At 36.0% G+C, this 21,914-nt stretch overlaps 1 protein-coding gene across 2 annotated transcripts in view; it reads left to right on the forward strand.

Annotated features, from left to right (window-relative positions):
* Window positions 1-9,228, forward strand: part of LOC121878737 (brefeldin A-inhibited guanine nucleotide-exchange protein 3-like) — a 57,065-nt gene extending 47,837 nt beyond the window's left edge. For both annotated transcript variants that reach the window (XM_042385093.1, XM_042385094.1), the window contains exons 35-38: window positions 534-802; window positions 1,634-2,595; window positions 3,675-3,880; window positions 7,139-9,228. In XM_042385093.1, coding sequence (XP_042241027.1) covers window positions 534-802; window positions 1,634-2,595; window positions 3,675-3,880; window positions 7,139-7,357 — 1,656 coding nt within the window. In that variant the 3' untranslated portion in view covers window positions 7,358-9,228. The remainder of the gene's footprint in view (window positions 1-533; window positions 803-1,633; window positions 2,596-3,674; window positions 3,881-7,138) is intronic.
* The last annotated feature ends 12,686 nt before the right edge of the window (window positions 9,229-21,914 follow it).

Genomic DNA, 21,914 nt, shown 5'->3' on the forward strand with positions numbered 1-21,914 from the left:
TCTGTACAGTAATCAAAAGTTTGTGAACTCAACTCCTCTTCCCATTTTCAACTGAATTTTATTCCACTTGCTAAAGATAGTGTACTGTATATAGATGACTGAGTTTAGTAATTTTTAGATGTTATGTCCCTTTGTTATATTTCTATAATAATCTGCATTTCATTGTTCTAACTAGATTATTAAAGTTATATAAAGATACTAGCAGGAAACACAACATTGTCCAAGCTATTCCTGTGACTACAGTATCATCGACCTTGCATCCATTACTGGTACACTATTGTTTTTAGGTAGGGGTCAACCCATGTTACCCCCCCCCCTCCTCCCAGTACACTACATTAAATACACTATCACCAATAGTCCAGGGTCAGTTCCTCCAATTTGATGTGTATTTTATAAGGAGATTTCATATTCAGTGTGTGTGTGTGTATGTATGTATATATATATATATATACAGTGTGTATATATATATATATATATATATATATATTGTAGTTTTCAGTGCTATCAATAAGTAATTCTATTACTTTTTTCAGGTTTTCTTGTTAGACACGCAGCGAAGTAATGTCTCTGCAACCATAGATAACCCAGATGCTGAAGACCGTTCCTTTATCTTCCTGTTGTACCCAGAAGAGCAGGGCCCAACTGCCCTCAAAATGGGGAACACCAACCCTGATATGACAGAAGAGGGAGAACCTGTCCGTGTTCCCTTTCGCACATTGGTTGTGGGTCTCCTCGCTCACCAGATTCTCCTTCAGACCTTAGGGACACTTCTAGTCAGGGGATCCCCACATATTATACCAAGGTGTGTGGATTTATATTATTAAAAATACACATAAAAGCTTCCAGAAGGAAACAGCATCAGAGGGTTGAGGACATGGTAAATCTATTGTTTGCAGTGATATACCACCCTCAGATATGTATGCTCACACAAATGGCGAATTAAGACCCAGAGTAATGGTTATTCCTGTAATTTATAATCTAACTACATTGCATTAGTCAGGAGATGAATGGATAAGATAACATGAGTTCTGTTTATGATTATTTTTCTGCTTAATTACTGTGTTCTGGCAAGATGAATTCTTTTTCTGTGTATTAATGATTATGTAAAAATATTGGTTGCTTAATATTCTTACACCAATGAACTAAAATGTAGTTTACTCCAGGAACATAAAAATATTTAGTTTTTTAGGGTTGAATAGAATTTGCTTTATCCCAACTTCAGTGTAAATATATCCACATTGTCTACCAGACCTTTGACAGTATGGTACTATATTAAAAATTTTGCTGAAACCATTTCCATGGCTATAAAATCATTTCCTTCTTACTTTACTGTCATTTGTAACAAACCCTTGTTTTGTACATTGTGCTGTATAATATATAATCATTATAATATTTTATAAGCTTTAGAACGAGTGTTGTTTTATTTATTAAGTGAATGTTTACAAACAGTTTAAAAAGTCTCAGGGTGTGATGAAGGCATTTTACTTTATATAATCATTGTCACCATCAGTTTGGAAAATTATATAAAGATAAGGATATTGCAAATGTGATGATCTCTATAGCCATCGAGTTAAAGGTAATATGGGTGAACATGTCAGGATATACAGTAGAATTTTATTTTTTTCTCCAACAGTTTAGCTAATGTGTTGCTTCAAGGATTGGACTTCTCCAATGGGGACAGTGAAGAAGGAAGAGTTGCAGAAAGTGAGGGTCAGGTTCCAGGATTTCTTCGTTTCATGACACATGAGCATGTGCAGATACTACTTAACTCTCTGCAGGTGTCATACACAGCATCTGTTGAATTTGATCGTCGTCCTGGATTAAAGTTCCTAATCCAGAAAGTGGCTCAAGCAGAGAGGGCAGCAAATCTTTACAAGCAAGCAGGAGCCAGCTGGACTCTGAGAATGGTCACACTGTTTGACCTAACATTAGCACAAGTCAAACATGGCTTGGGATTACCTGAAGTAAAGGAAGTTCTAGAGAAAGATGCCAGAGTTAAGAATACTGTGAAAAGAGAGTCCAGAGAATTTAGCGATTCAGTTGATGTGATTGAAAATAAAGGAGTTACTTCACGTGAGTCAGAAGATAAAAAATGCCCACGACCCGAGCGGTTATTAAACAAAGACACGATGCAGTACATTCAGTGGCTGCGAGAATCCTTCACTGAACTTTGTGATGTGTACTTGGATCTTGTTATAGACCGTGATGGTCATTACTCTGCTGTTGACAGAATTGATGACCAGCCAATATTCTTCCTCACTGTTCAACCCGATGAATTTCCCACTGCTCATCGTAAAAGTCTAGCTCAGTGGACAAAGAGTCTTGAAGAATTTAATGAGCAGTTTACAAAGGGGAAAAAAATTGATTCAGATGCAGAAATGGAAGACAAAGATCCTCTTTCTGGCACTATGACCATTGGTGGTAATGTACATAGTGCAGTAATACCTCTAGACATCCCTATGAGAGAAGAGGAGAATCCTGAAGTTAGACCCTTTTCCTTCTCAGATTTGGCAAGAGACTATAGCTCTGATTCTGAAGACTCAGAATTGCCAGAATTTGCTGAGGGTGGAGACTCTGGTGTGGCTAGTTTAGCAGGTAAGAAAGTTCTAGGTATTTATGCATTTATCATAAATTAACAGTATTTTTTATGCATGCCAGTTACAATATATATCCATGCATTCATTACATATGCTATCATAGTTGGAAGGTAGAGGCAGAAACACATTTTTTATAAGAAATCAACACTATATGTGTGTGTGTGTGTCATTTAGTTATAACTTCTTTCATTGGTTCGATTGTCACAGATTATGAGGAAATTTAAGCAAAACCTGAATGGAATAACTTGAGTCTTTAAGGATAATTCTTGCTGTGAAGGAATTTATGGGACACTTTGAGTTGGTATGCAGTCACCTTTCTGCAATACAGGTACTGTGTATATAAAACAAATAAGAGAAAGTACTCTAGAGGATTGAAATTATATGCATATTGAATGACAAGGTCAAGCAAAATATGTGAACAATTAAAATGATAAAAGGTTCAAGCTTTGAAGTAAAGGTACGTTAGTAAATTTTATGGAGTGATGCCATAGAACGGTTTAGGTCACATGTGGTAACCAAAGATAGCAACAATACTATATTGTAGAAGCTGCAAATTAGATGAATCAAAATAGAGGAAGATCTATTCTCTTACCTACAATGTCAGAATCATCATCTACATTTATACCTGGGTAAAGTTCTATGTTGGAGTCAGTTTAGAGAGGGGTGAACTTGGGAATTGTTGATTACTACCCCTGTGATTTCACCAGCTTTTGACATACTGTATTAGCTTTAAATCCACATTTCAAGCTGTTGCTCTATCCTCAATTGGAATTTAATATTATATTCTGTGTTTGATAATTCATTTTATGGATACAGAAACAACTACTATTGTATTATAAGATGTATTGACACATAATTACCTTACTGTACAGGTACCAGTAAATCGACTTTCCAAAGTATGGGGAATCATTCATTTTGCATGATAACTTATATTTCATTGTTTCAAATTATATAAGAACTATGCAGATGCAGTAGTATATTCCTTAAATATTATTATAATACTATACATGTATTCAGTTCTTTGAAAGAACTTAAGGTACTTACATGGCTTGTGTTTAATTTGTCAATTATTCCTAGGAACCCAGCAAAGCATATACCGAGTGGCCACAGAAAGGGATATAGCCACATTGATGACTGATTACCGACGGAGGAAGAACCAACACTCCCTTCCATCACTTCACAGAGAGAAGAGAACAAATCCCTTCTTGGAAAAGCGACCCAGCAGACCTATTGAGCCTGTGCCTCCAGAGATAGAAGAACAGAGAACTAGCAGTCTCATGAAGGTGTGTTTTGAGTTATTCTCTGTTGCTTTTTGTATTTACTTGATTTTTTCCTAAACATAAGGAGTGAAACTTGCACTTTAAAATATATAAGGAAAATTTAGATATTGTTCTCCTGTACTGTAAGTAAAGTAATATGGATAATTTGGAGATCTAGCAGGTTTTATAACATTATCATCATCATCATCATTTTACAGCCATTTTCAATGGGTTACCTGTGTATACCTGATAGCAGCTCTCAATGCTGTACAATCCCTAGTGAGATGCTTATCCTTACGATCATTTCTCACTACCTCTTACCATGTTATTTATTTTCCTAACTACCTCTAGCAATCCTTCCTTCAGGTTCACACTCGTGCATCTATTGTCTCAATTGCTTTCCTCCAGTTACTCCACATACCAGAACTATCTGTCTCAGTGTACCCTTATACTGTATAATACCCTGCTAATACTCTCAGTACTGAGTCACTCTTTACTTTACAGACTTATCTATATCTCAGTGTCACATTATTTATCCATCTCATCATTCTCATATTAGTTTGATCAAGTCTATGTACAGTGCAATACAGTATGTCATCAACTTTAGCTACCCATGTCTCATTGCAAGACAACTACAAACTTCTTACACTGGCCACAAAAACTTTCATTTCAAGATACATAGTTAATGATTTAAAAGAAACAATAATTTCTGAGAATAAAAAAAAAATAAAAAATTATATATACAGTATTACCCCGCCTAACGCGGTTTCACTTAACGCGTTTTATCATATACGCGGTGCCTCGCCAGAGCTGAACTTTCACTTAACACGGATTTTTCCCACATATACGCGGTGAGTGTCCGGCTCGAGACGCTATTTTTAGATTTGCCCCACCCTGCCTGACTGCCTGTTTTAGCTCATAAAATTCATACAAATTACCCGGCCAGAATATAATTTACATTGCTGGAATTCTTATAATTTGGTGATCATTTTGAATATAAACATCATATATTTTGCATTAGACATACAAATTTTAGATAAAATGTTTTCTCTAAGTAAATATGTTATCTTTTGTGCAAAATATATGACATTTATATTCAAAATATTCCTGGTCTTACAAGGAATCCAGCAATGTCAATTGTATTATCCTAACTTTAGTTTGAGGTATTATTAATTAAAATTTAGTGGTTTTCCCCCAAAAATTTCTCAGAGAGGGAAGAGCCAGCAGTGTAGTGTGAGAAGAGGGGGAGGGAGTTGAGTCCATTATTTGAATGGACATTAACTTGGCGACTGTATTTCTCTATTTCTCTTAAGTATTAATTGTGTGCATGTACCATCATAAAATTAAGATGTTATTTTTACTACAACATAGTTATGTGTCTTCAAAAAGTGGAGTTTGGGGGTCGGGCTGGTTTCTATTGGAATTAATCCCATATGTTCTGTTGTTCACTTAACGCGGATTTCACTTAACGCGGGACCCTCTGGGTTCTATTGACCGCGTTAAGTGGGGTACAACTCAATCCGTTCCAGAAGGTCGTTCATTGACCGAAACCATTGTTTCAATGGGTTTTTGGGTAATTGGTTCCAGCTCACCGAAAATTTCCTAAATTCAACAAAAATGGTAGAAAAGTTCACTTACTTTGAGGTGTGTATGTAGAAGGCTCCTGGATGATGATGATGATGATGGGATTTAGAATGGGGGTGGAGGAGAAGGAAGAAGAGCAGGCATTGGGGTGGAAGAGAAGTCACCCCATGGCGCCATTTCACCCATAAAATTTTAGCTCTCTGGTGTAATTCAAGATTATTTTCTTTAAATCAACACTGCACTGCATTATATATTGTCAATATGTAAAATATATTTCAAAATGACCAATAATTTGCTTGGAAACACAGAAAAAAAGCATTTAGTTGAAGAGAGTCTCAAGCAAGATGTTACCTCCAGTGAAAACAGAGAGACTAACTCCTGTTTGCTGTGTTAAGAGGCTGGATGCCGCGCATTAAACTAGTCACTTTACCTTCAATTATGTTCAATAATTGTTAAAATGACTAAAAAATTGAATATTAAACTTCTAAAATTATTGAATAGTATAAACTTCTTGATGTTTACTAAAATAGTAAGGAATTTAAGCCCTAGAACCGATTAATGTATTGGCGGACTGATACTAAAGCTGGTTGCCCGGTCAGTGCAAGCGAAAACATGTTGAGGTCGGTTCGTAAGAACTTCGTTAACCGAATTTTTTGTTAACCAATTGAAGATCCTTATGGAAGGCAGTTGTTAATCGAAATTACGTTAACCGAGTTCGTTAATTCACTGTATATATATATATATATATATATATATATATATATATATATATATATATATATATATATATATATATATATATATATATATATATATATATATATATATATATATATATATATATATATATATATATATATATATATATATATATATATATATATATATATATATATATATATATATATATATATATATATATATATATATATATATATATATATATATATATATATATATATATATATATATATACAGATAGATAGATAGATAGATAGATAGATATATATATATATATATATATATACTGCCAGCTATAAAAATGTTTTCATACTATTTCAGTTTCATACCTTAAATAATTGTATCCAATTGCATACCGGATTGAGGAGAGAAATTATGGCTTGGAGGTAGAAACCTCAATAAACAAAATTGTCATTTATTTCCTTTTTTCACATTAGTATTTTAACTTTATAAAATTTTGTGTTTATAGTGAAGTACTGCACCATTGGCATAAGAAAATTATCATAGAAAGTAACCCTTAGGATAATCCCAACTAATAATACAGTATTAGGTTCATGGTAATTTTGGCATGATAGCAGCATGACTTGCATTTCTTTCCAGGACATTCCCCCTAAATATTTTTTTATATAGAATTTCCCCCCCAAAAAAGCAAGTGCACTTTTCCTCTATGATCCTAAACTGTAACTGGGTGAGAAAGTGTGTCATGTGGGTCTCACCGCCCACACTGTAACAAGTTAAGAATGCATGTATGTGAATTTCTGAACATGTTACTGGAGTTTTGTCACATTTCTTCTGACACATTTAGTTGATTTCGTGGTGCATGTAGATACATTGGGTGGGGTCGGACTATATTCGCAATTTTAGACAGCAAAATTTTTTTTATCAAAATTAGGTAGCTGTAAGCTTAATGTTTACCACATATCTTTGAAAGAAAAAAAAAATATTCTTCCTCAACAGGACAGTGAGGCACACCTGAAAGTGTGGACAGAAATGGTTGTGACGGTGTTTGATCTAATAAGCCAACTGAAGGATTCTGAACTACGTCCATTGCTTCCACTCTTATTTCCAACCATGCGCTCCCTGACGGCACATGCACATGATCCACATCTCCGTCAGGTTGTGGCTGAACTTCTCACCAGGGTTGCTTCTCTGTATGGTTTTAGCCCTGCTGAGTAAATTTAATTCTTCTAGTATTCAGTTAGATACCACTAATGGCTGCTTACATAAACCCTGCCTGCAGCTTAAGCTAGGCAACATGTTTAGGCTGCTATATTTTGATTATATTAAAGTCAAGGAAAACTTACATTTTGAGGTGTTTTTGACTGAGTGAGAAATGCCAAGGGAGTTTGTAAATATGAATGATATAAAAGTGGGGAAGTATCAGTTAGTTTTCTCAAAACTAATGGGTGGAGCTATTAAATGGAAATGTAAAGGGAATATTAAAGATTTGGAATAATTTTGTATTGAAGTAAATGAATGTACAGTCCCCCAAAAAGTATCGTTAGATTTTCTGTTGCTATGATTTAAAATGCTGGACGAAATGCTATGATATGATACCCAGTGTATCATCATAATATGCCTGCTTGCCATATCAGCAACAGCTAGAGATAGGGGTAGAATTGGGGGAGGGGATCATCCTTGTATGGCATACTAAATACTTCAATACAGTATAACAAGAAATCCATTCAGCTATAGTAGTTGTATTTTATTGTGCTGGGTAAGACATTTTTGGTTATTAGGTTTCAGTGTGGCACCAGTTGTTTCATAGCGCCTAACCCATCGTGATACTGTGTGTTTGCTCACCCCAGTTTGCCGTGCTATCTCAGAGTTATGATACCCTCGTTGTGAAGGGCAATGATAGCACCTCTCACATCTCGTGATGTCTCCCCAATAATTCCTCGCTCCATTCGATGTAAGATCCCGTTGATGACTGGCATGGCATTGGTATCCATTTACAACATCCATTCTGAGTCATGTAATATATGATCTGAAGCCTCGGAGGATTCATATTGTTCAGAAACATATACTCATTTATGTTCAAAGGTCACGGATATAGAACTACCAAACGTTGAGAAACAGGTCAAGTAACATTGCTCGGAAAGCCTCGAATCACATCTGCCCCATGGCTAATGATACTTTTTGGGGGACTCTAAAGTAATATAGTAGCATTAAATTTAACAAGATTAAAAGAATTGTAATGAATGTCTTATTAATTTAAAGTGTGGATGTGTCAACAATTTGTGATAATGAAAAATCATTACAGAATTGTATGTGAGGTCAGATTTATGTTCTTGTTACAGTTTTAGGATAGAGTAATATGTTTCTAAGTTATGTTGATCCATATATGCACTACAATTTGTACAAAAGATAAGCCTTTTAAAGCAGAATACATATTACAGTAAACTATATAGAACTGACTTGATCAATCTCACATTTACAGATATATTTTTTTTGATTGGATCAATCTTTGATAACCATAACTGTTGACCTGACAACTTTTAGTTCTTAAGGTTTTTCAACTTTATGCAAACTTTTAGACAGGCCTGTCTCATAAATGCCAAAAATGAGTTAATAGATTTTGTTGGAACAAAATATTATGTACAGAACAAAAGTACAGTATATTTGGTAACCATGTTACTGAAGGTTAAAGGTCAAGAGCTAGGTCTTATTGCCATATGTAAACCTTTCAGACGCTTGGACATTTTCTACAGGGAGTATATGGAGGAGAATCAGTCAGTTGTACATTTATTTATCTTAAGAGATGGACCTTTTACAGTGTGTATTTCCATCTATTCTTGAGCTCTGAGTTTGCCAGGATCCATTCCTCTCATGTGGGAGGAGAGGAAGGATGATAGTAGAAATAATGAATGGTGTAAAAATTAATAGTTAAGGTATAAGTCTTAAGGAAGTTTTAGTTTCCCTAAGGTGAGTTACATAAACCCTCACTAGTAAGTAACTACAAGTAGCTCCATTAACTAAATATTAAATTATTGGTGTTGAAGTTCTGGCATTTCCAGGACTTACTGTTTTTAAAAAAAAATATGAAATATATATATATATATATATATATATATATATATATATATATATATATATATATATATATATATATATATATATATATATATATATATATATATATATATATATATATATATATATATATATATATATATATATATATATATATATATATATATATATATATATATATACCCGTATATATATAATTTTTTTTTTTTTTTTTTTTTAAATGTCCCTATTTTCCAGTTGGGAATAAAATAAAAATAGATGCATCTCATAATATTGTGATACATCTGTCAGATTACTGTATTCCTAATGTTGTATGATCCTGAATATTGAATGAATTGAAAGTAAACTTACCCCAGTATCTATCATTAGTAACTGTTGTAGCTTATTTTTAAGTTATCATCTTAAAAAGTAATTTGTGGTACAATACAGTATCTCATTCAATGGATATGTGTGAAAACTCTTTCCACTCATTTTTAATGTATTATCACATGATTATATGGGAATGAAACTATTTTACATCTATGTTATCATGTACTTAAACGGGAGAAGGTGATGCGCTTGAACTTGGAAACTACAGGGTCCTGAGGCTGATGAATCACATTATGAAAGTTGTGGAAAGAGTGATTAAGAAATTGATAAGGGAGAGAGTGGACATACATAGGCTTGAATGAACTGAACTAAGAATGAAAAGATGAATATATAATGTGACTTTGAAAGATAGGAAACCCTGTTTTGAACTGACAAGGTGAGCGAGTATTGAGAGTATTGGCTAGGTGTAGTGTAGAGGTAGGCTGAAATGGTTTGATCATGTGGAGAGAATGGAGGAAACAAACAGCATATGTTTGAATGTGGATGGAATGAGAGCTAGGAGTAGGCCTGGGATGACACAGGTTGACATGATGATTATGTAGCTATATACTATTTTGAAAACCATTATAAGAAGTACAGTGTATAAAGTCCCAGTGGATGATTATAGCAAGCTTATATTGTGTCCTTAAAGTAACCTTAATTAGCTTATTCTGCTATGGAGAATCTCACAATGGAATCTTAGATTTTTTGATAGCTATGTATACATTATTGTGGAGTGGGTGGAGAGTGGTTCACGGAGATGGTATGGGCAGCTGTAGAAAGAAGAATAAACAAGATGGACATTGTAAGCAGTTACAATGGTTAAAGTAAGAATTGTTACATCATGGGAGGCCAGAGTGAAACAATACATCAATGGGGAGGGGGATAAAGGGAATACAGGGAGCAAAGGAGATTGTTTGTAATTATAGGGCACATGAAGGCTATTTTGTCATGGCCACCCAACTTAGGGGAGTTCCCGAGAGGAAAAAGGCATTGCAGAATACATTTTATGGTTAATGTCGGTTTTTCTCTGAGAATCAGAAAACTCGTACTATAAGTAAATTTGACCGTACACAATATTCTAATTGATATATCAGTATTTGTTCTTATGTTCTATTATTTACAGTAATATAATAGACCATTATAAGCACCTTATACAGTATTCGTCAGCATATATTACTGTACTCTATTGCAAATTCAGTACTGAAGCTCTAATATACTGTACTAGATGGGGTAAGCAAATGAAATTTATGAAACCGTTGTTTATATATATACTGTACTATACAGTATATTTATTTTGTGTAATGTACTTACACTATAGTTTGCACAAGTACTCATATACACATACTGTTACACAACTACCTCACCTCAGAGCATCATCAACCAAGTTCCTGCAACTATAAAAAAAAATTTAAATTAATGATTTGTGACTTTATACACTAGTTGTCCTTATATCACATGACATTTAATATGATCTGCACTGAACTCCATCACTGGCATTTTAACATACTGTACAGTGGGTACTTGTAGGATACCTTTGTCACCATTAAGTTAACTAATCTATCAGTAGGGAAATTCCAGTAAAGATTTACCCCAGTAGTTTGAAATATAAGTCTGTAGACAAATGTAAGAAATGCTTTCTATGAAAGGAGTTATAGGCATTGAAACAATATTTTTCCACAATAAATGAAATACATTAAGAAAAATACTAGATTAAGAATTTTTTTGTAATTGCTGTCAAGGGGAAACTCCACCATTCAGCATATATGCAATTATATATTGTTGTAAGAAAAGTGACATACAAGCTGGTTTAATGGTTGACATATACAGTATAGACCAAGATTTTAACAGATGCTCTCCAGTTCCAGGGATGGTTTGCTAGTCATAACAATTTTTCCTGTATTAGTTTCAAGTGTTTAAGAATACCTTATACAGTACTGAACTGTACAGTACTTTAATGTAAATATAGATATTTAATTTATGCAATTTTTATGTAATAAGTACCATATTATATGTATCATATATTCTGTATATTATAAGTTGAAGGGGTATGGTATAGTACTGGGTAGGTAGTGTGCCCGCTATTGGAATAATTTAATTTTGGTAAACATAGGATTACCATATTTTGCTACTTTTAGCTTGATAAGATTTATCATTGTTGACAGATAAACTCTTAGAGATCCACACTTAACTCTTAGGTGCAGTAATGAAATTTGAAGTTGGAAAAAAATATTAAACCAAAATGAATTACTGTACTGGATATCTGTTATGAAGTATCAATTCACTCATGAAATTATCAACAAAATCTTCCTATAGCTATTATTTTTTCTTATGTTTCAAATATTTTTTAATTTGTTTAAGGAGAGAAAAGAATGTTATTGTTTTCACCACATGTAGTTACAAGTATTCTTGAATTTGTTTTAGGGAAGTAGAGATATATTCTATACTGTACATCTTTTTTTTACTAGTATCACCAATAATCATATTGACTACACATGTGCAATAATGTTTCTACTTAGTTTGTGGACAATCTTAGGTATATCAGTATGAATGCAATGTCAGGAAGCTTTACAAAGGTATTCCCATCTGGTGATTAGTGCCATGCATATCCAAGTTTAGTATAGTACAGTACAGTACAGTATTATTCTCTTTTACAAAGTATGGAGATGAATCATCACTCTCATAGTTAAGAGGGATTATAACTGCAATCATTCCCTATTTTCTCTTACAGGTACAAAAAACAAACAAACAAAATAGAAGCAAAATTTCAGAGGCAATAGCCACAGTAGATCCAGTGATGGGCATGCCTTGGCATATGTTTTTACTTGGGTACCATTTAGGGAGAGTTCGGTGAGAAACACAAAATAAAAGTGAATAGGTTTTAAATGCCCAAGTGACTAACAGGCCAAGCAGTAATGAAGATGATAAAGTAAATTAGATAAACCTAGTGTCAAATATTACAACATTATGAAGATGTAGCAATACTTGGCACAACTAGCATGCCTGTACAGTAAATTGCACTAACATATTAATAACAGATGCAAGGGGAATCTTACAAAGCCAAGAAGACTACATTTTTTATTTCTTGAACGTATGATAATGTCAATCCCCCGCGTTTCAGGCAGATTTTGCCCAAGGTTATTTGGCTCTACTGCTCGTATTTGTTATGTCATTCCTAATGAGTTTCAGTAGATTAAGATAAGTGTCCCCAGCCTTACAAGAGACCACAAAAAATGCATTTGTCCACAATTCATTGAAAGAGAAACAAAATGAACAACGACTTTCACATGGCTTAAGTGCTTTATAAAAGTTTTTTATTTATTTATTTTTTTTTTTTACCTAATTGATAAAGAGGTATAAAACATTCAAATATAGTATAGGAGAACCTGGTTTGTCAGTGAAGACAGTTCAGTTAGCTCAGGACAGTTGTCTTTTAATGGAAGCTACTGCACCTGTTCTCCAAACCAAAATCTGTAAAGTAATGTACTTGTATTTATGTTTTTCATATAGCATCTGAATATGTAATGAAGGTAATGAGGCAAAATAAGCTAATGGTGGATCACCAATGCACTGTTAATTTGTTGTATATCAAGGAGTTACATTGTTTGGGAGCGAGTGCCATAAGGTTGTTAAGGCCTTAGATTTACAGTGTACGTATTTGTCATTTTTGCTTTCTATATTATTTTCTTCAGTTATATTCTTTTTTTTCATCCCACATTTATCCTCAATATGTCCAGCAACGAGTATGAAGAGCAACAAAAGATGAAAATTGGGAGGGTCAATGTTACCCTTCATTTCAGCCACCTTATGCTATACTGTACAATACTGGGAAAGGGGATACAAAGGTAGAAAAAATATTGCTATAGCTAAGTTGAGATGTGTAACACATCCAAATGTCTGATGCACTTACAGTGCATTTTGTGGCATAGTACCTGTATAGGTAGTACATTAATTCAATTTAAATTTTAATACTGCTTGGCTTCAATATCATATTCCTCTGCTTGTTTCATAAATTACTGTAAGTATTTAAAATTGAGACTTTTGTTAAATATAAAGCTAATAAGCAATTTTGATAAACAGTTGCATATAATCCCGGCATTTGAATATAGCAGTACATAGTGTTTAATATGTCATCAAGAAGACTGACCATTGAATTGTTCATTGGGTGCTTAAAGATATTGCAAGGACTAAGGGAAAGCTCACAAAGGTTTTACTGGCATGGAGTATTTAGGGGAAAACCTTACCCAGAATAGTCTTCTCTTGGAAAACAATTACCTATACTGTATCAGTAACAGCAGCAACCGTCTCTAAACCTCTAAATCTCTAAACCTCTTATGTTGCCAGCACCATTAGAGCTTACTCTCTCGGAGTTTCAGCAGACATCTTTTAGGTTTGGTTAGAGTAGTCATTTGGTGTAGGACAAGTTAGTTGAGCTTAGGCTCACTGGTTTGAATGTGGGAAATTTTTACTTGAAAATGAATAGACACTAACACACAATTTTTTTTTAATTATCAATATTTTTAATGATAGTTTTTAAGTTTACAAAATTTTAATGATGTTATATAATATGAAAACTAAACAATTCTTTTCCATTTTGAGGTTTTTCCATTTCTGTTCTTATTACATAATGACTCCTTGATAAGTACACTACTGTTTATGCATTTTACTGAGTGCTGTCACAGATCTTTTATAAAAGCTGAATTAAACATATTTTTTAAACTTGTTGGAAATAGTAGTCACATTTGAGAGACAAGAGATACAGTATTCACATTAGTGTAAAGAACAAGTAGTAAAAGGAGAATGAGCCATTTATCTGAGGTTGAATATAAATTGTAGTAACATCATTCATTGTTATGACACGTCACAGGTACGATAAAAGACATGAAAAAGTTATATTGTGGATTGTGTCCAGAGTGCAAGACTAGACCATACAGTTGGTTACTAGAAGTGCAGTACCATGTTTTGTGTACGAGAGGCATTGTGACTTCATTGGAAGTACTAATGCAAATTTATACAAAAAGTACTGTAATCATATTCAAGAAGAACTGTAACCTTTACACTAAGTTCTATAACTGTTTACAGGAAGTATAGTAACAGTTTATAAAACCTACTATATTAAAGGAGATACTATAACCAATTTTAGAAGGTACTGTAGCTATTATTGGGTAATCATAACTAATTTACTGGATATTAATGTAGCCATTTTATGGAGGTACTGTAACAGTTTACAAAAGACACTGAATCCTTGCAGGAGGTTCTGTAACTTTAAAGGAAGTACTGCAGCTATTACCAAGAGGTACTGTATTGTAACTGTTACAGGAAATGCAGATGGAAATATTTCATGTGCTGTATGTGAATGGCTTGTTTATACTCTACATGATGCAGTATCCTGTTTAATATTTTTTTCATAAAAACATCTTGCTTGTACAGTACTTGTAAACAGTATATGATTTCATTATTTTATCAGAGTAGAAAATAACATTTTAATGGTAAATTTAATGCTTAATAGTACTGTACAACTATTGTAATAAGTGAATATGTACAGTATACTGTACTACAAATAATCAGTAATGGCTGGAGTAAGACTTTGTTGAGCTAAAGAAGAAACCATCCTCTTGTTGTATTGTTTTATTAAGGTAAAATCGTTTGTGTAACCTAAACCACCAATGTTGAATTAATATGTAAGGGAACTCACACTACAGGAATTATTCGTATAGTTGTAAGTCTTCATGAATTTGTCAAATATTTATTTCTCTGGAAAATTGGAAATACTGTAGTACTATACTTCTAATGAGTGGGAGTTAAGAACTAAATAGAAATGGATGTGAAATCATCAGGTCAGTGTCTGGTATGAAAGTTAGTTGATTTTTAATTGAAAGCTTGTCAGGAATATCAGCAGCACATCATACCACGAGTCATGAAACTTTAGAGTCAAGGTCAGGTGTAATAGCAATGGGTTAAAGGTTAAATTGGTCTACTTCCTTAAAGAGTACAACCCAGTCTCAACATGAAGATACATAACCCTCAGGACTGGGAACCATTATGACTGAGATCCACTGGGATTGTCCCCAATCCTAGTTGTTAGGTTGGAAGTTGATGCCTAATAAAATTAGGGACCTCTTGGCCAGTCATCTTAGTTAAGAAAGCACATCTCTGAGCCATAAGCAAGATGCCTTGTATACTATAAAATTGAATTTGCAAGTTTAAAGGTGAACAATTTAATTATGGTAGTTATTTAAAATAACTTCTTGAAAATGCTTCCAAGTTCTGAATTAATTCAGTTTTCAATTATTAACCAAGTCCTGTACTAAAGAATGTATATATATAGTATACTGTATATTATACAAGGTGTCTCAAAAGAATGTATACATACTGCCTTACAGATGTTCATGCTATCATGTAAATGGTTGCATTACAATAGCAACATTGTCCTTACTTGTTGATGTGTGAGGTTCCCACCCTGTTATATACTGTGTATTTTATAGCTGAGTTTGTACTATGTTCTCTCTACATTAGTTTTTTATATATACATTTATATAGGTCTCAAAGACTAGTCTAATAATCTCAAGACATTTATCACAGAAAAAAAATCACAAGTGTATTATCAGGTAAATGGTAATGTACAATACTTTATCAGTCCTTAAAAAATCTTCCTGTAAGACCTGAGCCTTTCAGATCTTTTGTGTAATGATATAGTACAGCATTCTACCAACTTATAAAGAATTGTGAGTACTCTGGGGTCCATGACTGCTTACAAAATAAACTTAAAACTTTTTATTCTCTGTGATTTATGGATTAAGCTATACAGGTATTGCTACAGTATCTCAATTTTACCAACTAAATCTTTGTTGTCTTTATAATACTTCCTCTACCATTGTTTTGATCTGCAGGTACTTCATAGTATATTTTGGGTCATATTTCTGTTATGATGTTAGATTTGTGATCTTGACTTTCTTTTCTAGATCTGCTTATGGAAGAAAAAGTTTTATTATTTTCATAAGCTTCTTTACATCAGTAAATGTTGTGATTAACATGAAATAATTAATTTATTATTTCCTCACAGAAATCAAAAAACATAATTCTACAGTACAATACTATACAGTATTTATTTTTATTGTTGGGCTATAGTGGATTGATAATGCCTGTTATAATGGTCCCCAGGCAAACAACCAACAGCCTAGACAAGACAAAGTGGCCGAGATTTTGACTCTTTTTGCAATATTTTTTTTTTCTGTACAATAAAAGAAGTGGCATTTTACACACAGCTTATGGAACATATAAAAGACAAGAAGTTTTCAATGCAGGACATTTTTATCTATTGGATACATAATAAAAAGTGGTATTTAGGTAGAATTTTATTTGATATGCTATACAGTACAGTACAGTATAGTAAAAAAAAATATGACTGCAATTTCTTGAACATGGATTCGATTACCTGGTCTAAATAAGAATACAGTACTTAATTACAGAATAATGATGATGAGGGAAAAAATTTATTATTACTAGGTCTGAGTTTGAAATTTGAGCACAACTGGCCCTCATTCCCAATGTGGTGTTTTTCACCACTGTCTGGTGCTTACACTGTCTCTGGTTGGTAATGAAAAAAAAAAAAAGCAAGGAAAGTTATAAGAGTGACTGAGAAGATAATGATTTTAGATAAGCTATATAGTACAGTACAGTATTATGAATTTAGTGGCTGTTGACCAGCAATACAAAGCTCACAAATTTAATACACACACACACACACACACACACACACATACATCCCTTAATTTACAAATGGTTTTCTGAAATGGAACCATTGTGTGAATTGAGGAAGCTTTGTGCTAGTGTCAAAGGCATCTACAGTACACCTGTAAAGGCTAAGGTATCACAAATAACCAGAAGAAATCCTAAACTTCAAATGGTGGAGGATTTTAGGTGAAATTAGATGGGTTTAGCCATTAATCTCTCACCCTCCAAAGTGGATGTCGGTCACACTAGAATAACCCGTTATAGTACATCCTTCTTTCCTCACACAGCTAAACTGTGGAATTCTCTGCCTTCTTCTATGTTTCCATACTCATACAATCTGTCTCACTTCAAAATGCTTGTTTCCGGCATCTTCATGGTGTAGATTAATACCATATACTGTAATCCTTTTCTTTTCTATTTTTAATTTCTTTTTGCTCTTATTATTTCGCCCCTAGGCCCCATTGTGGGTCGATGACCTGTGCCCGGGTGGGCTATTCCCCGTAAAAAAAAAAAGTAATCGTGGCTAACTCACACGAGTGGAAAATGGCCATAAAACAGTGATGATAATATTTCATAAGAAGGATTCCCGTCTGGCCGACCTGGTGTCTACTGTATAGACCATGGGCCTATCATTCTGTTAGTCACTTGGGTGTTCAGTCAAGTCTCTGTTATGCACTGTTGGCAAATAATGGGCATGAACACGCTCTAAAATGTACCAGAACATTGCCAGCATTGGTCGAGTCTGCCCTTAAATGAGGTCACACGTGGTGCTGTAACTTTTACTTTACTCTTTGCCACTGATCGGCTCATCAGCCGTTTGGGCGGTCAGTCACATCTCTGATATGCACTGTTGGCAGATACTGGGCATCCACTGGCTCCTGGATATATCAGAACCCGCTCCAGTGTTGGTCAAGTCTGGCCTTGAATGAGCTGACACTCAGTGCCATCACAACACTCAGGCAGATTGTTCCAAAAGTTCACAATTCTCACCCTGAAAAAGTTTGCCCTCGCAGTTTTCTGGACTTGTGACTTCTTCAACCTTGAGCTGTGACCCCTTGTTGGGCGGACATCTCCCAGCTGCAGCTATGTACATTCGACCGAGTAGTGCCCCCTGAGATGTTTATACACTTCGATTGGGTCGCCCCTCGCCCATCTGTAGTATAAGCTAGGTAGTTGCAGGTGCTCCAATCTCTCTGGGTAACTGAGGTTCCATAGAGCAGGCACCAGTCTGGTGACCCTCCTTTGGACATTTTCAATTAATATACAGTCTCTTGCATACCTCGGGGACAAGACGGGGTGATAATACTCCAGACAGGGAAGCTCCTCACTCTTGAAGATCATGACGAGCGACGAACAATCCAGATATCAAAACGACCTTCTTATAAGACCTTCTAGTTTCGTTGCCTGATTCACCTTCATCGCTCAATGGCCCGAGAACTCAAGTTCATTGTCAACATACACACCCTGGTCCTTTTCACATTCAGTCTCAATTAATGCAGTTTTTCTTCGTCCTGCTGGAACGTGTGATACGCCTCCATTTGCTCTTCGTGACATTGAATCTTAGCAGCCATTTCCTCAACCACTCTTGAAGCTCATAGAAATCTTTCTGCAGCTTTTCACTTACTTACTTTTTAGTTTATCCTTTTCACCAATGGTCGACTCGTTAGCCGCTTGGACGATCGGTCATGTCTCTGTTATGCACTGATGGCAAGTATTGGGCATGTACTGGCTCCTGGATGTATCTGAACCTGCTCCAATGCTTGTCAAGTCTGGTCTTGAAAGAGTTCACACTCGGTCCTGTCACAGCACTCTCTTGCAGATTGTTCCAAGAGTTAACAACTCTCACTCCGAAAAAGTTACCCCTCATAGTTTTCTGGACTTGCGGCTTCTTCAACCTTGAGCTGTGACTCCTTGTGGGACGAGCGTCTGCCAGCTCCAGTTAAGGACACTCGACTGAGTAGTGCCCCTTGAGATGTTTATACACCTCAATTAGGTCCCTCCTTGACCGTCTGTAGTATAAAAATAAATCAAAGTCCTGGATCAACATAATATTTATTTTACAAGTTTCTCAAAACGAAATTCTTTTTTTTTCACTACCATTACAATTTCTGTCTTTAGAAAACTTTTGTGACACTTGTCAGTGATGATCTTGTGGGGTACGGGATGTTTGGGTTCACACTCAGGATGGGATGGAGAAAGGAAACTCACAATGTGCTCTCTGTATACATGTTGTATTGGATGTACAATGCAGCTTGGTGCTGGGAAGTGGCAGCGTGGTTACAGGCGTAATGTAGAGAGAGCTGGTTGGTGAGGGTGCTCAGAGGAGGACCAGCTTTTGGGTCGCCATGCTCGCCGGCGGGAGCGAGGACCGCCAGGCAGGAGGAGGAGGAGGTGGTGTTACTTGATGCGGCTGTAGAAAGAAAGAAAGAAAGAGAGAGGTAGGTCACCACGAGGTCAGGTCTTATATAGCGGAGGTAGGCGTGGCTTAATAGTAGACCTCCATCATGTAAGGCAGTGCTGGTTGACCTAGACCACGAGGCATACACTGGGGAATTCGCGGGGTCGGCTACTCAGCGACAAACAGCGTTTGTAGGGGAGGAATCCACTACAATACTCCCCCTTCCCTCCAGGCGTTGTAGGAGACTTGTTGTCTGCAGGGATGCATGGCACATGTGAGGCAGAACGGGCAGTGCATGCCACATGTGAGCAATAACGGCGAGGGCGTGGATGAGCCGGCCGCTAGAGGAGACAACTGTCTAGATACACAATATCTGTGGGAGTAGAGAGGGAGAAAAAGGGTGTGTGGAGGCGATGAATGTTGTGCTTCCCTCACGGCAGGTACAGAGTCGTCAGATGCACTTGCTGGGGTGTGTGGGCCTGGGTCAGGAGCAGGGGCTGCATCAGCAGAAGCGGATGAGGGCTCGTGACAGCAGCTGGGTCCACGACAGCAGCAGGGTGCAGGACAGTAGCAGGGAGTACCTGAGGGAGAAAAGAGGGGTGTGTGGGTCCGCACTTAGGCGCATGGGCCGCGTCGGGAGCAGGGGTTGCATCAGGAGGAGCGGCAGGGGGTACTGCTGGGCCGAGAGCGGCGTCTGAGGCAGGACGGGTGTGTTGGGGTCGGTAGGACGTGGTGCTTGGGGCAGGAATAGGAGTGGCTGTCTGCTTAGAGTAGCAGAGCTGCTCTAGGGTGTCTAACCTGCGGTGTAGAGACAGTAGCTGTAGAGCCTATGAGAGCTGCCTCTGTGTGGATAAGCCAGTCTTCCATGTTGCTCGAAGACTGGGAGAGTGATCGGCTTCTCCTCCATCCTGTGTTAGTGCGAATCTCCGGGGTCACCATTTGTGGGGTATAATTTGTGTTTGTGTTCACACTCAGGATGGGATGGAGGAAGAAAACTCACAATGCGCTTTCTGTATACATGTTGTATTGGATGTACAATGCAGCTTGGTGCTGGGAAGTGGCAGCGTGGTTACAGGCGTAATGTAGAGAGAGCTGGTTGGTGAGGGTGCTCAGAGGAGGATCAGCTTTTGGGTCGCCATGCTCGCCGGCGGGAGCGAGGACCGCCAGGCAGGAGGAGGAGGAGGTGGTGTTACTTGATGCGGCTGTAGGTAGAAAGAGAGAGGTAGGTCACCACGAGGTCAGGTCTTATATAGCGGAGGTAGGCGTGGCTTAATAGTAGACCTCCATCATGTAAGGCAGTGCTGGTTGACCTAGACCACGAGGCATACACTGGGGAATTCGCGGGGTCGGCCACTCGGCGACAAACAGCGTTTGTAGGGGAGGAATCCACTACAATCTATTTGCTTTATGAAATTTAATATATTAACAAGAGACTTAGTTCGATTAATCTGTTAAGAGAATTCCCCGGGACGGGTGTCTTACTCAACAGAAACCAGTTTTTGAGCACATCCTTGTACGACTTTTTACCTGACCAGCGCAACTCCCCTTCAAAATTATTTTCCTAGTATTGTGACGATAACAAGAAGTAGAACACACTGAGGTCAATAAAGAAAACTTTTGTGGTTCTACATATGCCTCCATGAATTTATTTATCGACCTATATTTTTAACAACTTCGGGAGTTAGGGTTATTCTGGACAGGTAACAACATTGGATGGAGTTGCACTGAAAAAAAAAGGGAACCACCTCACTTCACCAAGGATTCTAATACTATAGTATTACACTACTATAAAATTATAGTATTATGATACTATAGTATTATAATGCAATTATAATACTTTATTATTATAATATTATAATACTTAGAATCCTTTACTTCACCTTTCGGCCGCTATTCAGATTTTTAAAATATGCTTTAGACCTTGCTCATACTTACACCTTAAAGAATGTATAAAATGCTATTTTTTCACTATTAAATCAGATATTTACGATAATTTTATAAGATATGAACCTTAATATAATTATGAAGACCAATGGAAGGATCCTACACAGGCCACCTTCCCTCGTTAGGTAAATAATGTGAATATGGGTTATAGTTTGATTAAAGTAACATCATCAGTATAGTTTCTCATTATTTCTTGAAGTTCTTGACACCAATTTCTCTCCACTCGCAACCAAGGCCCCAGTGAAGAGAATTTGGTGCCAAGAAGAAGCGTACGGC

This window comes from Homarus americanus, unplaced genomic scaffold (assembly GCF_018991925.1).
Source record: "Homarus americanus isolate GMGI-L3 unplaced genomic scaffold, GMGI_Hamer_2.0 scaffold2558, whole genome shotgun sequence".
NCBI lineage: Eukaryota > Metazoa > Arthropoda > Malacostraca > Decapoda > Nephropidae > Homarus > Homarus americanus.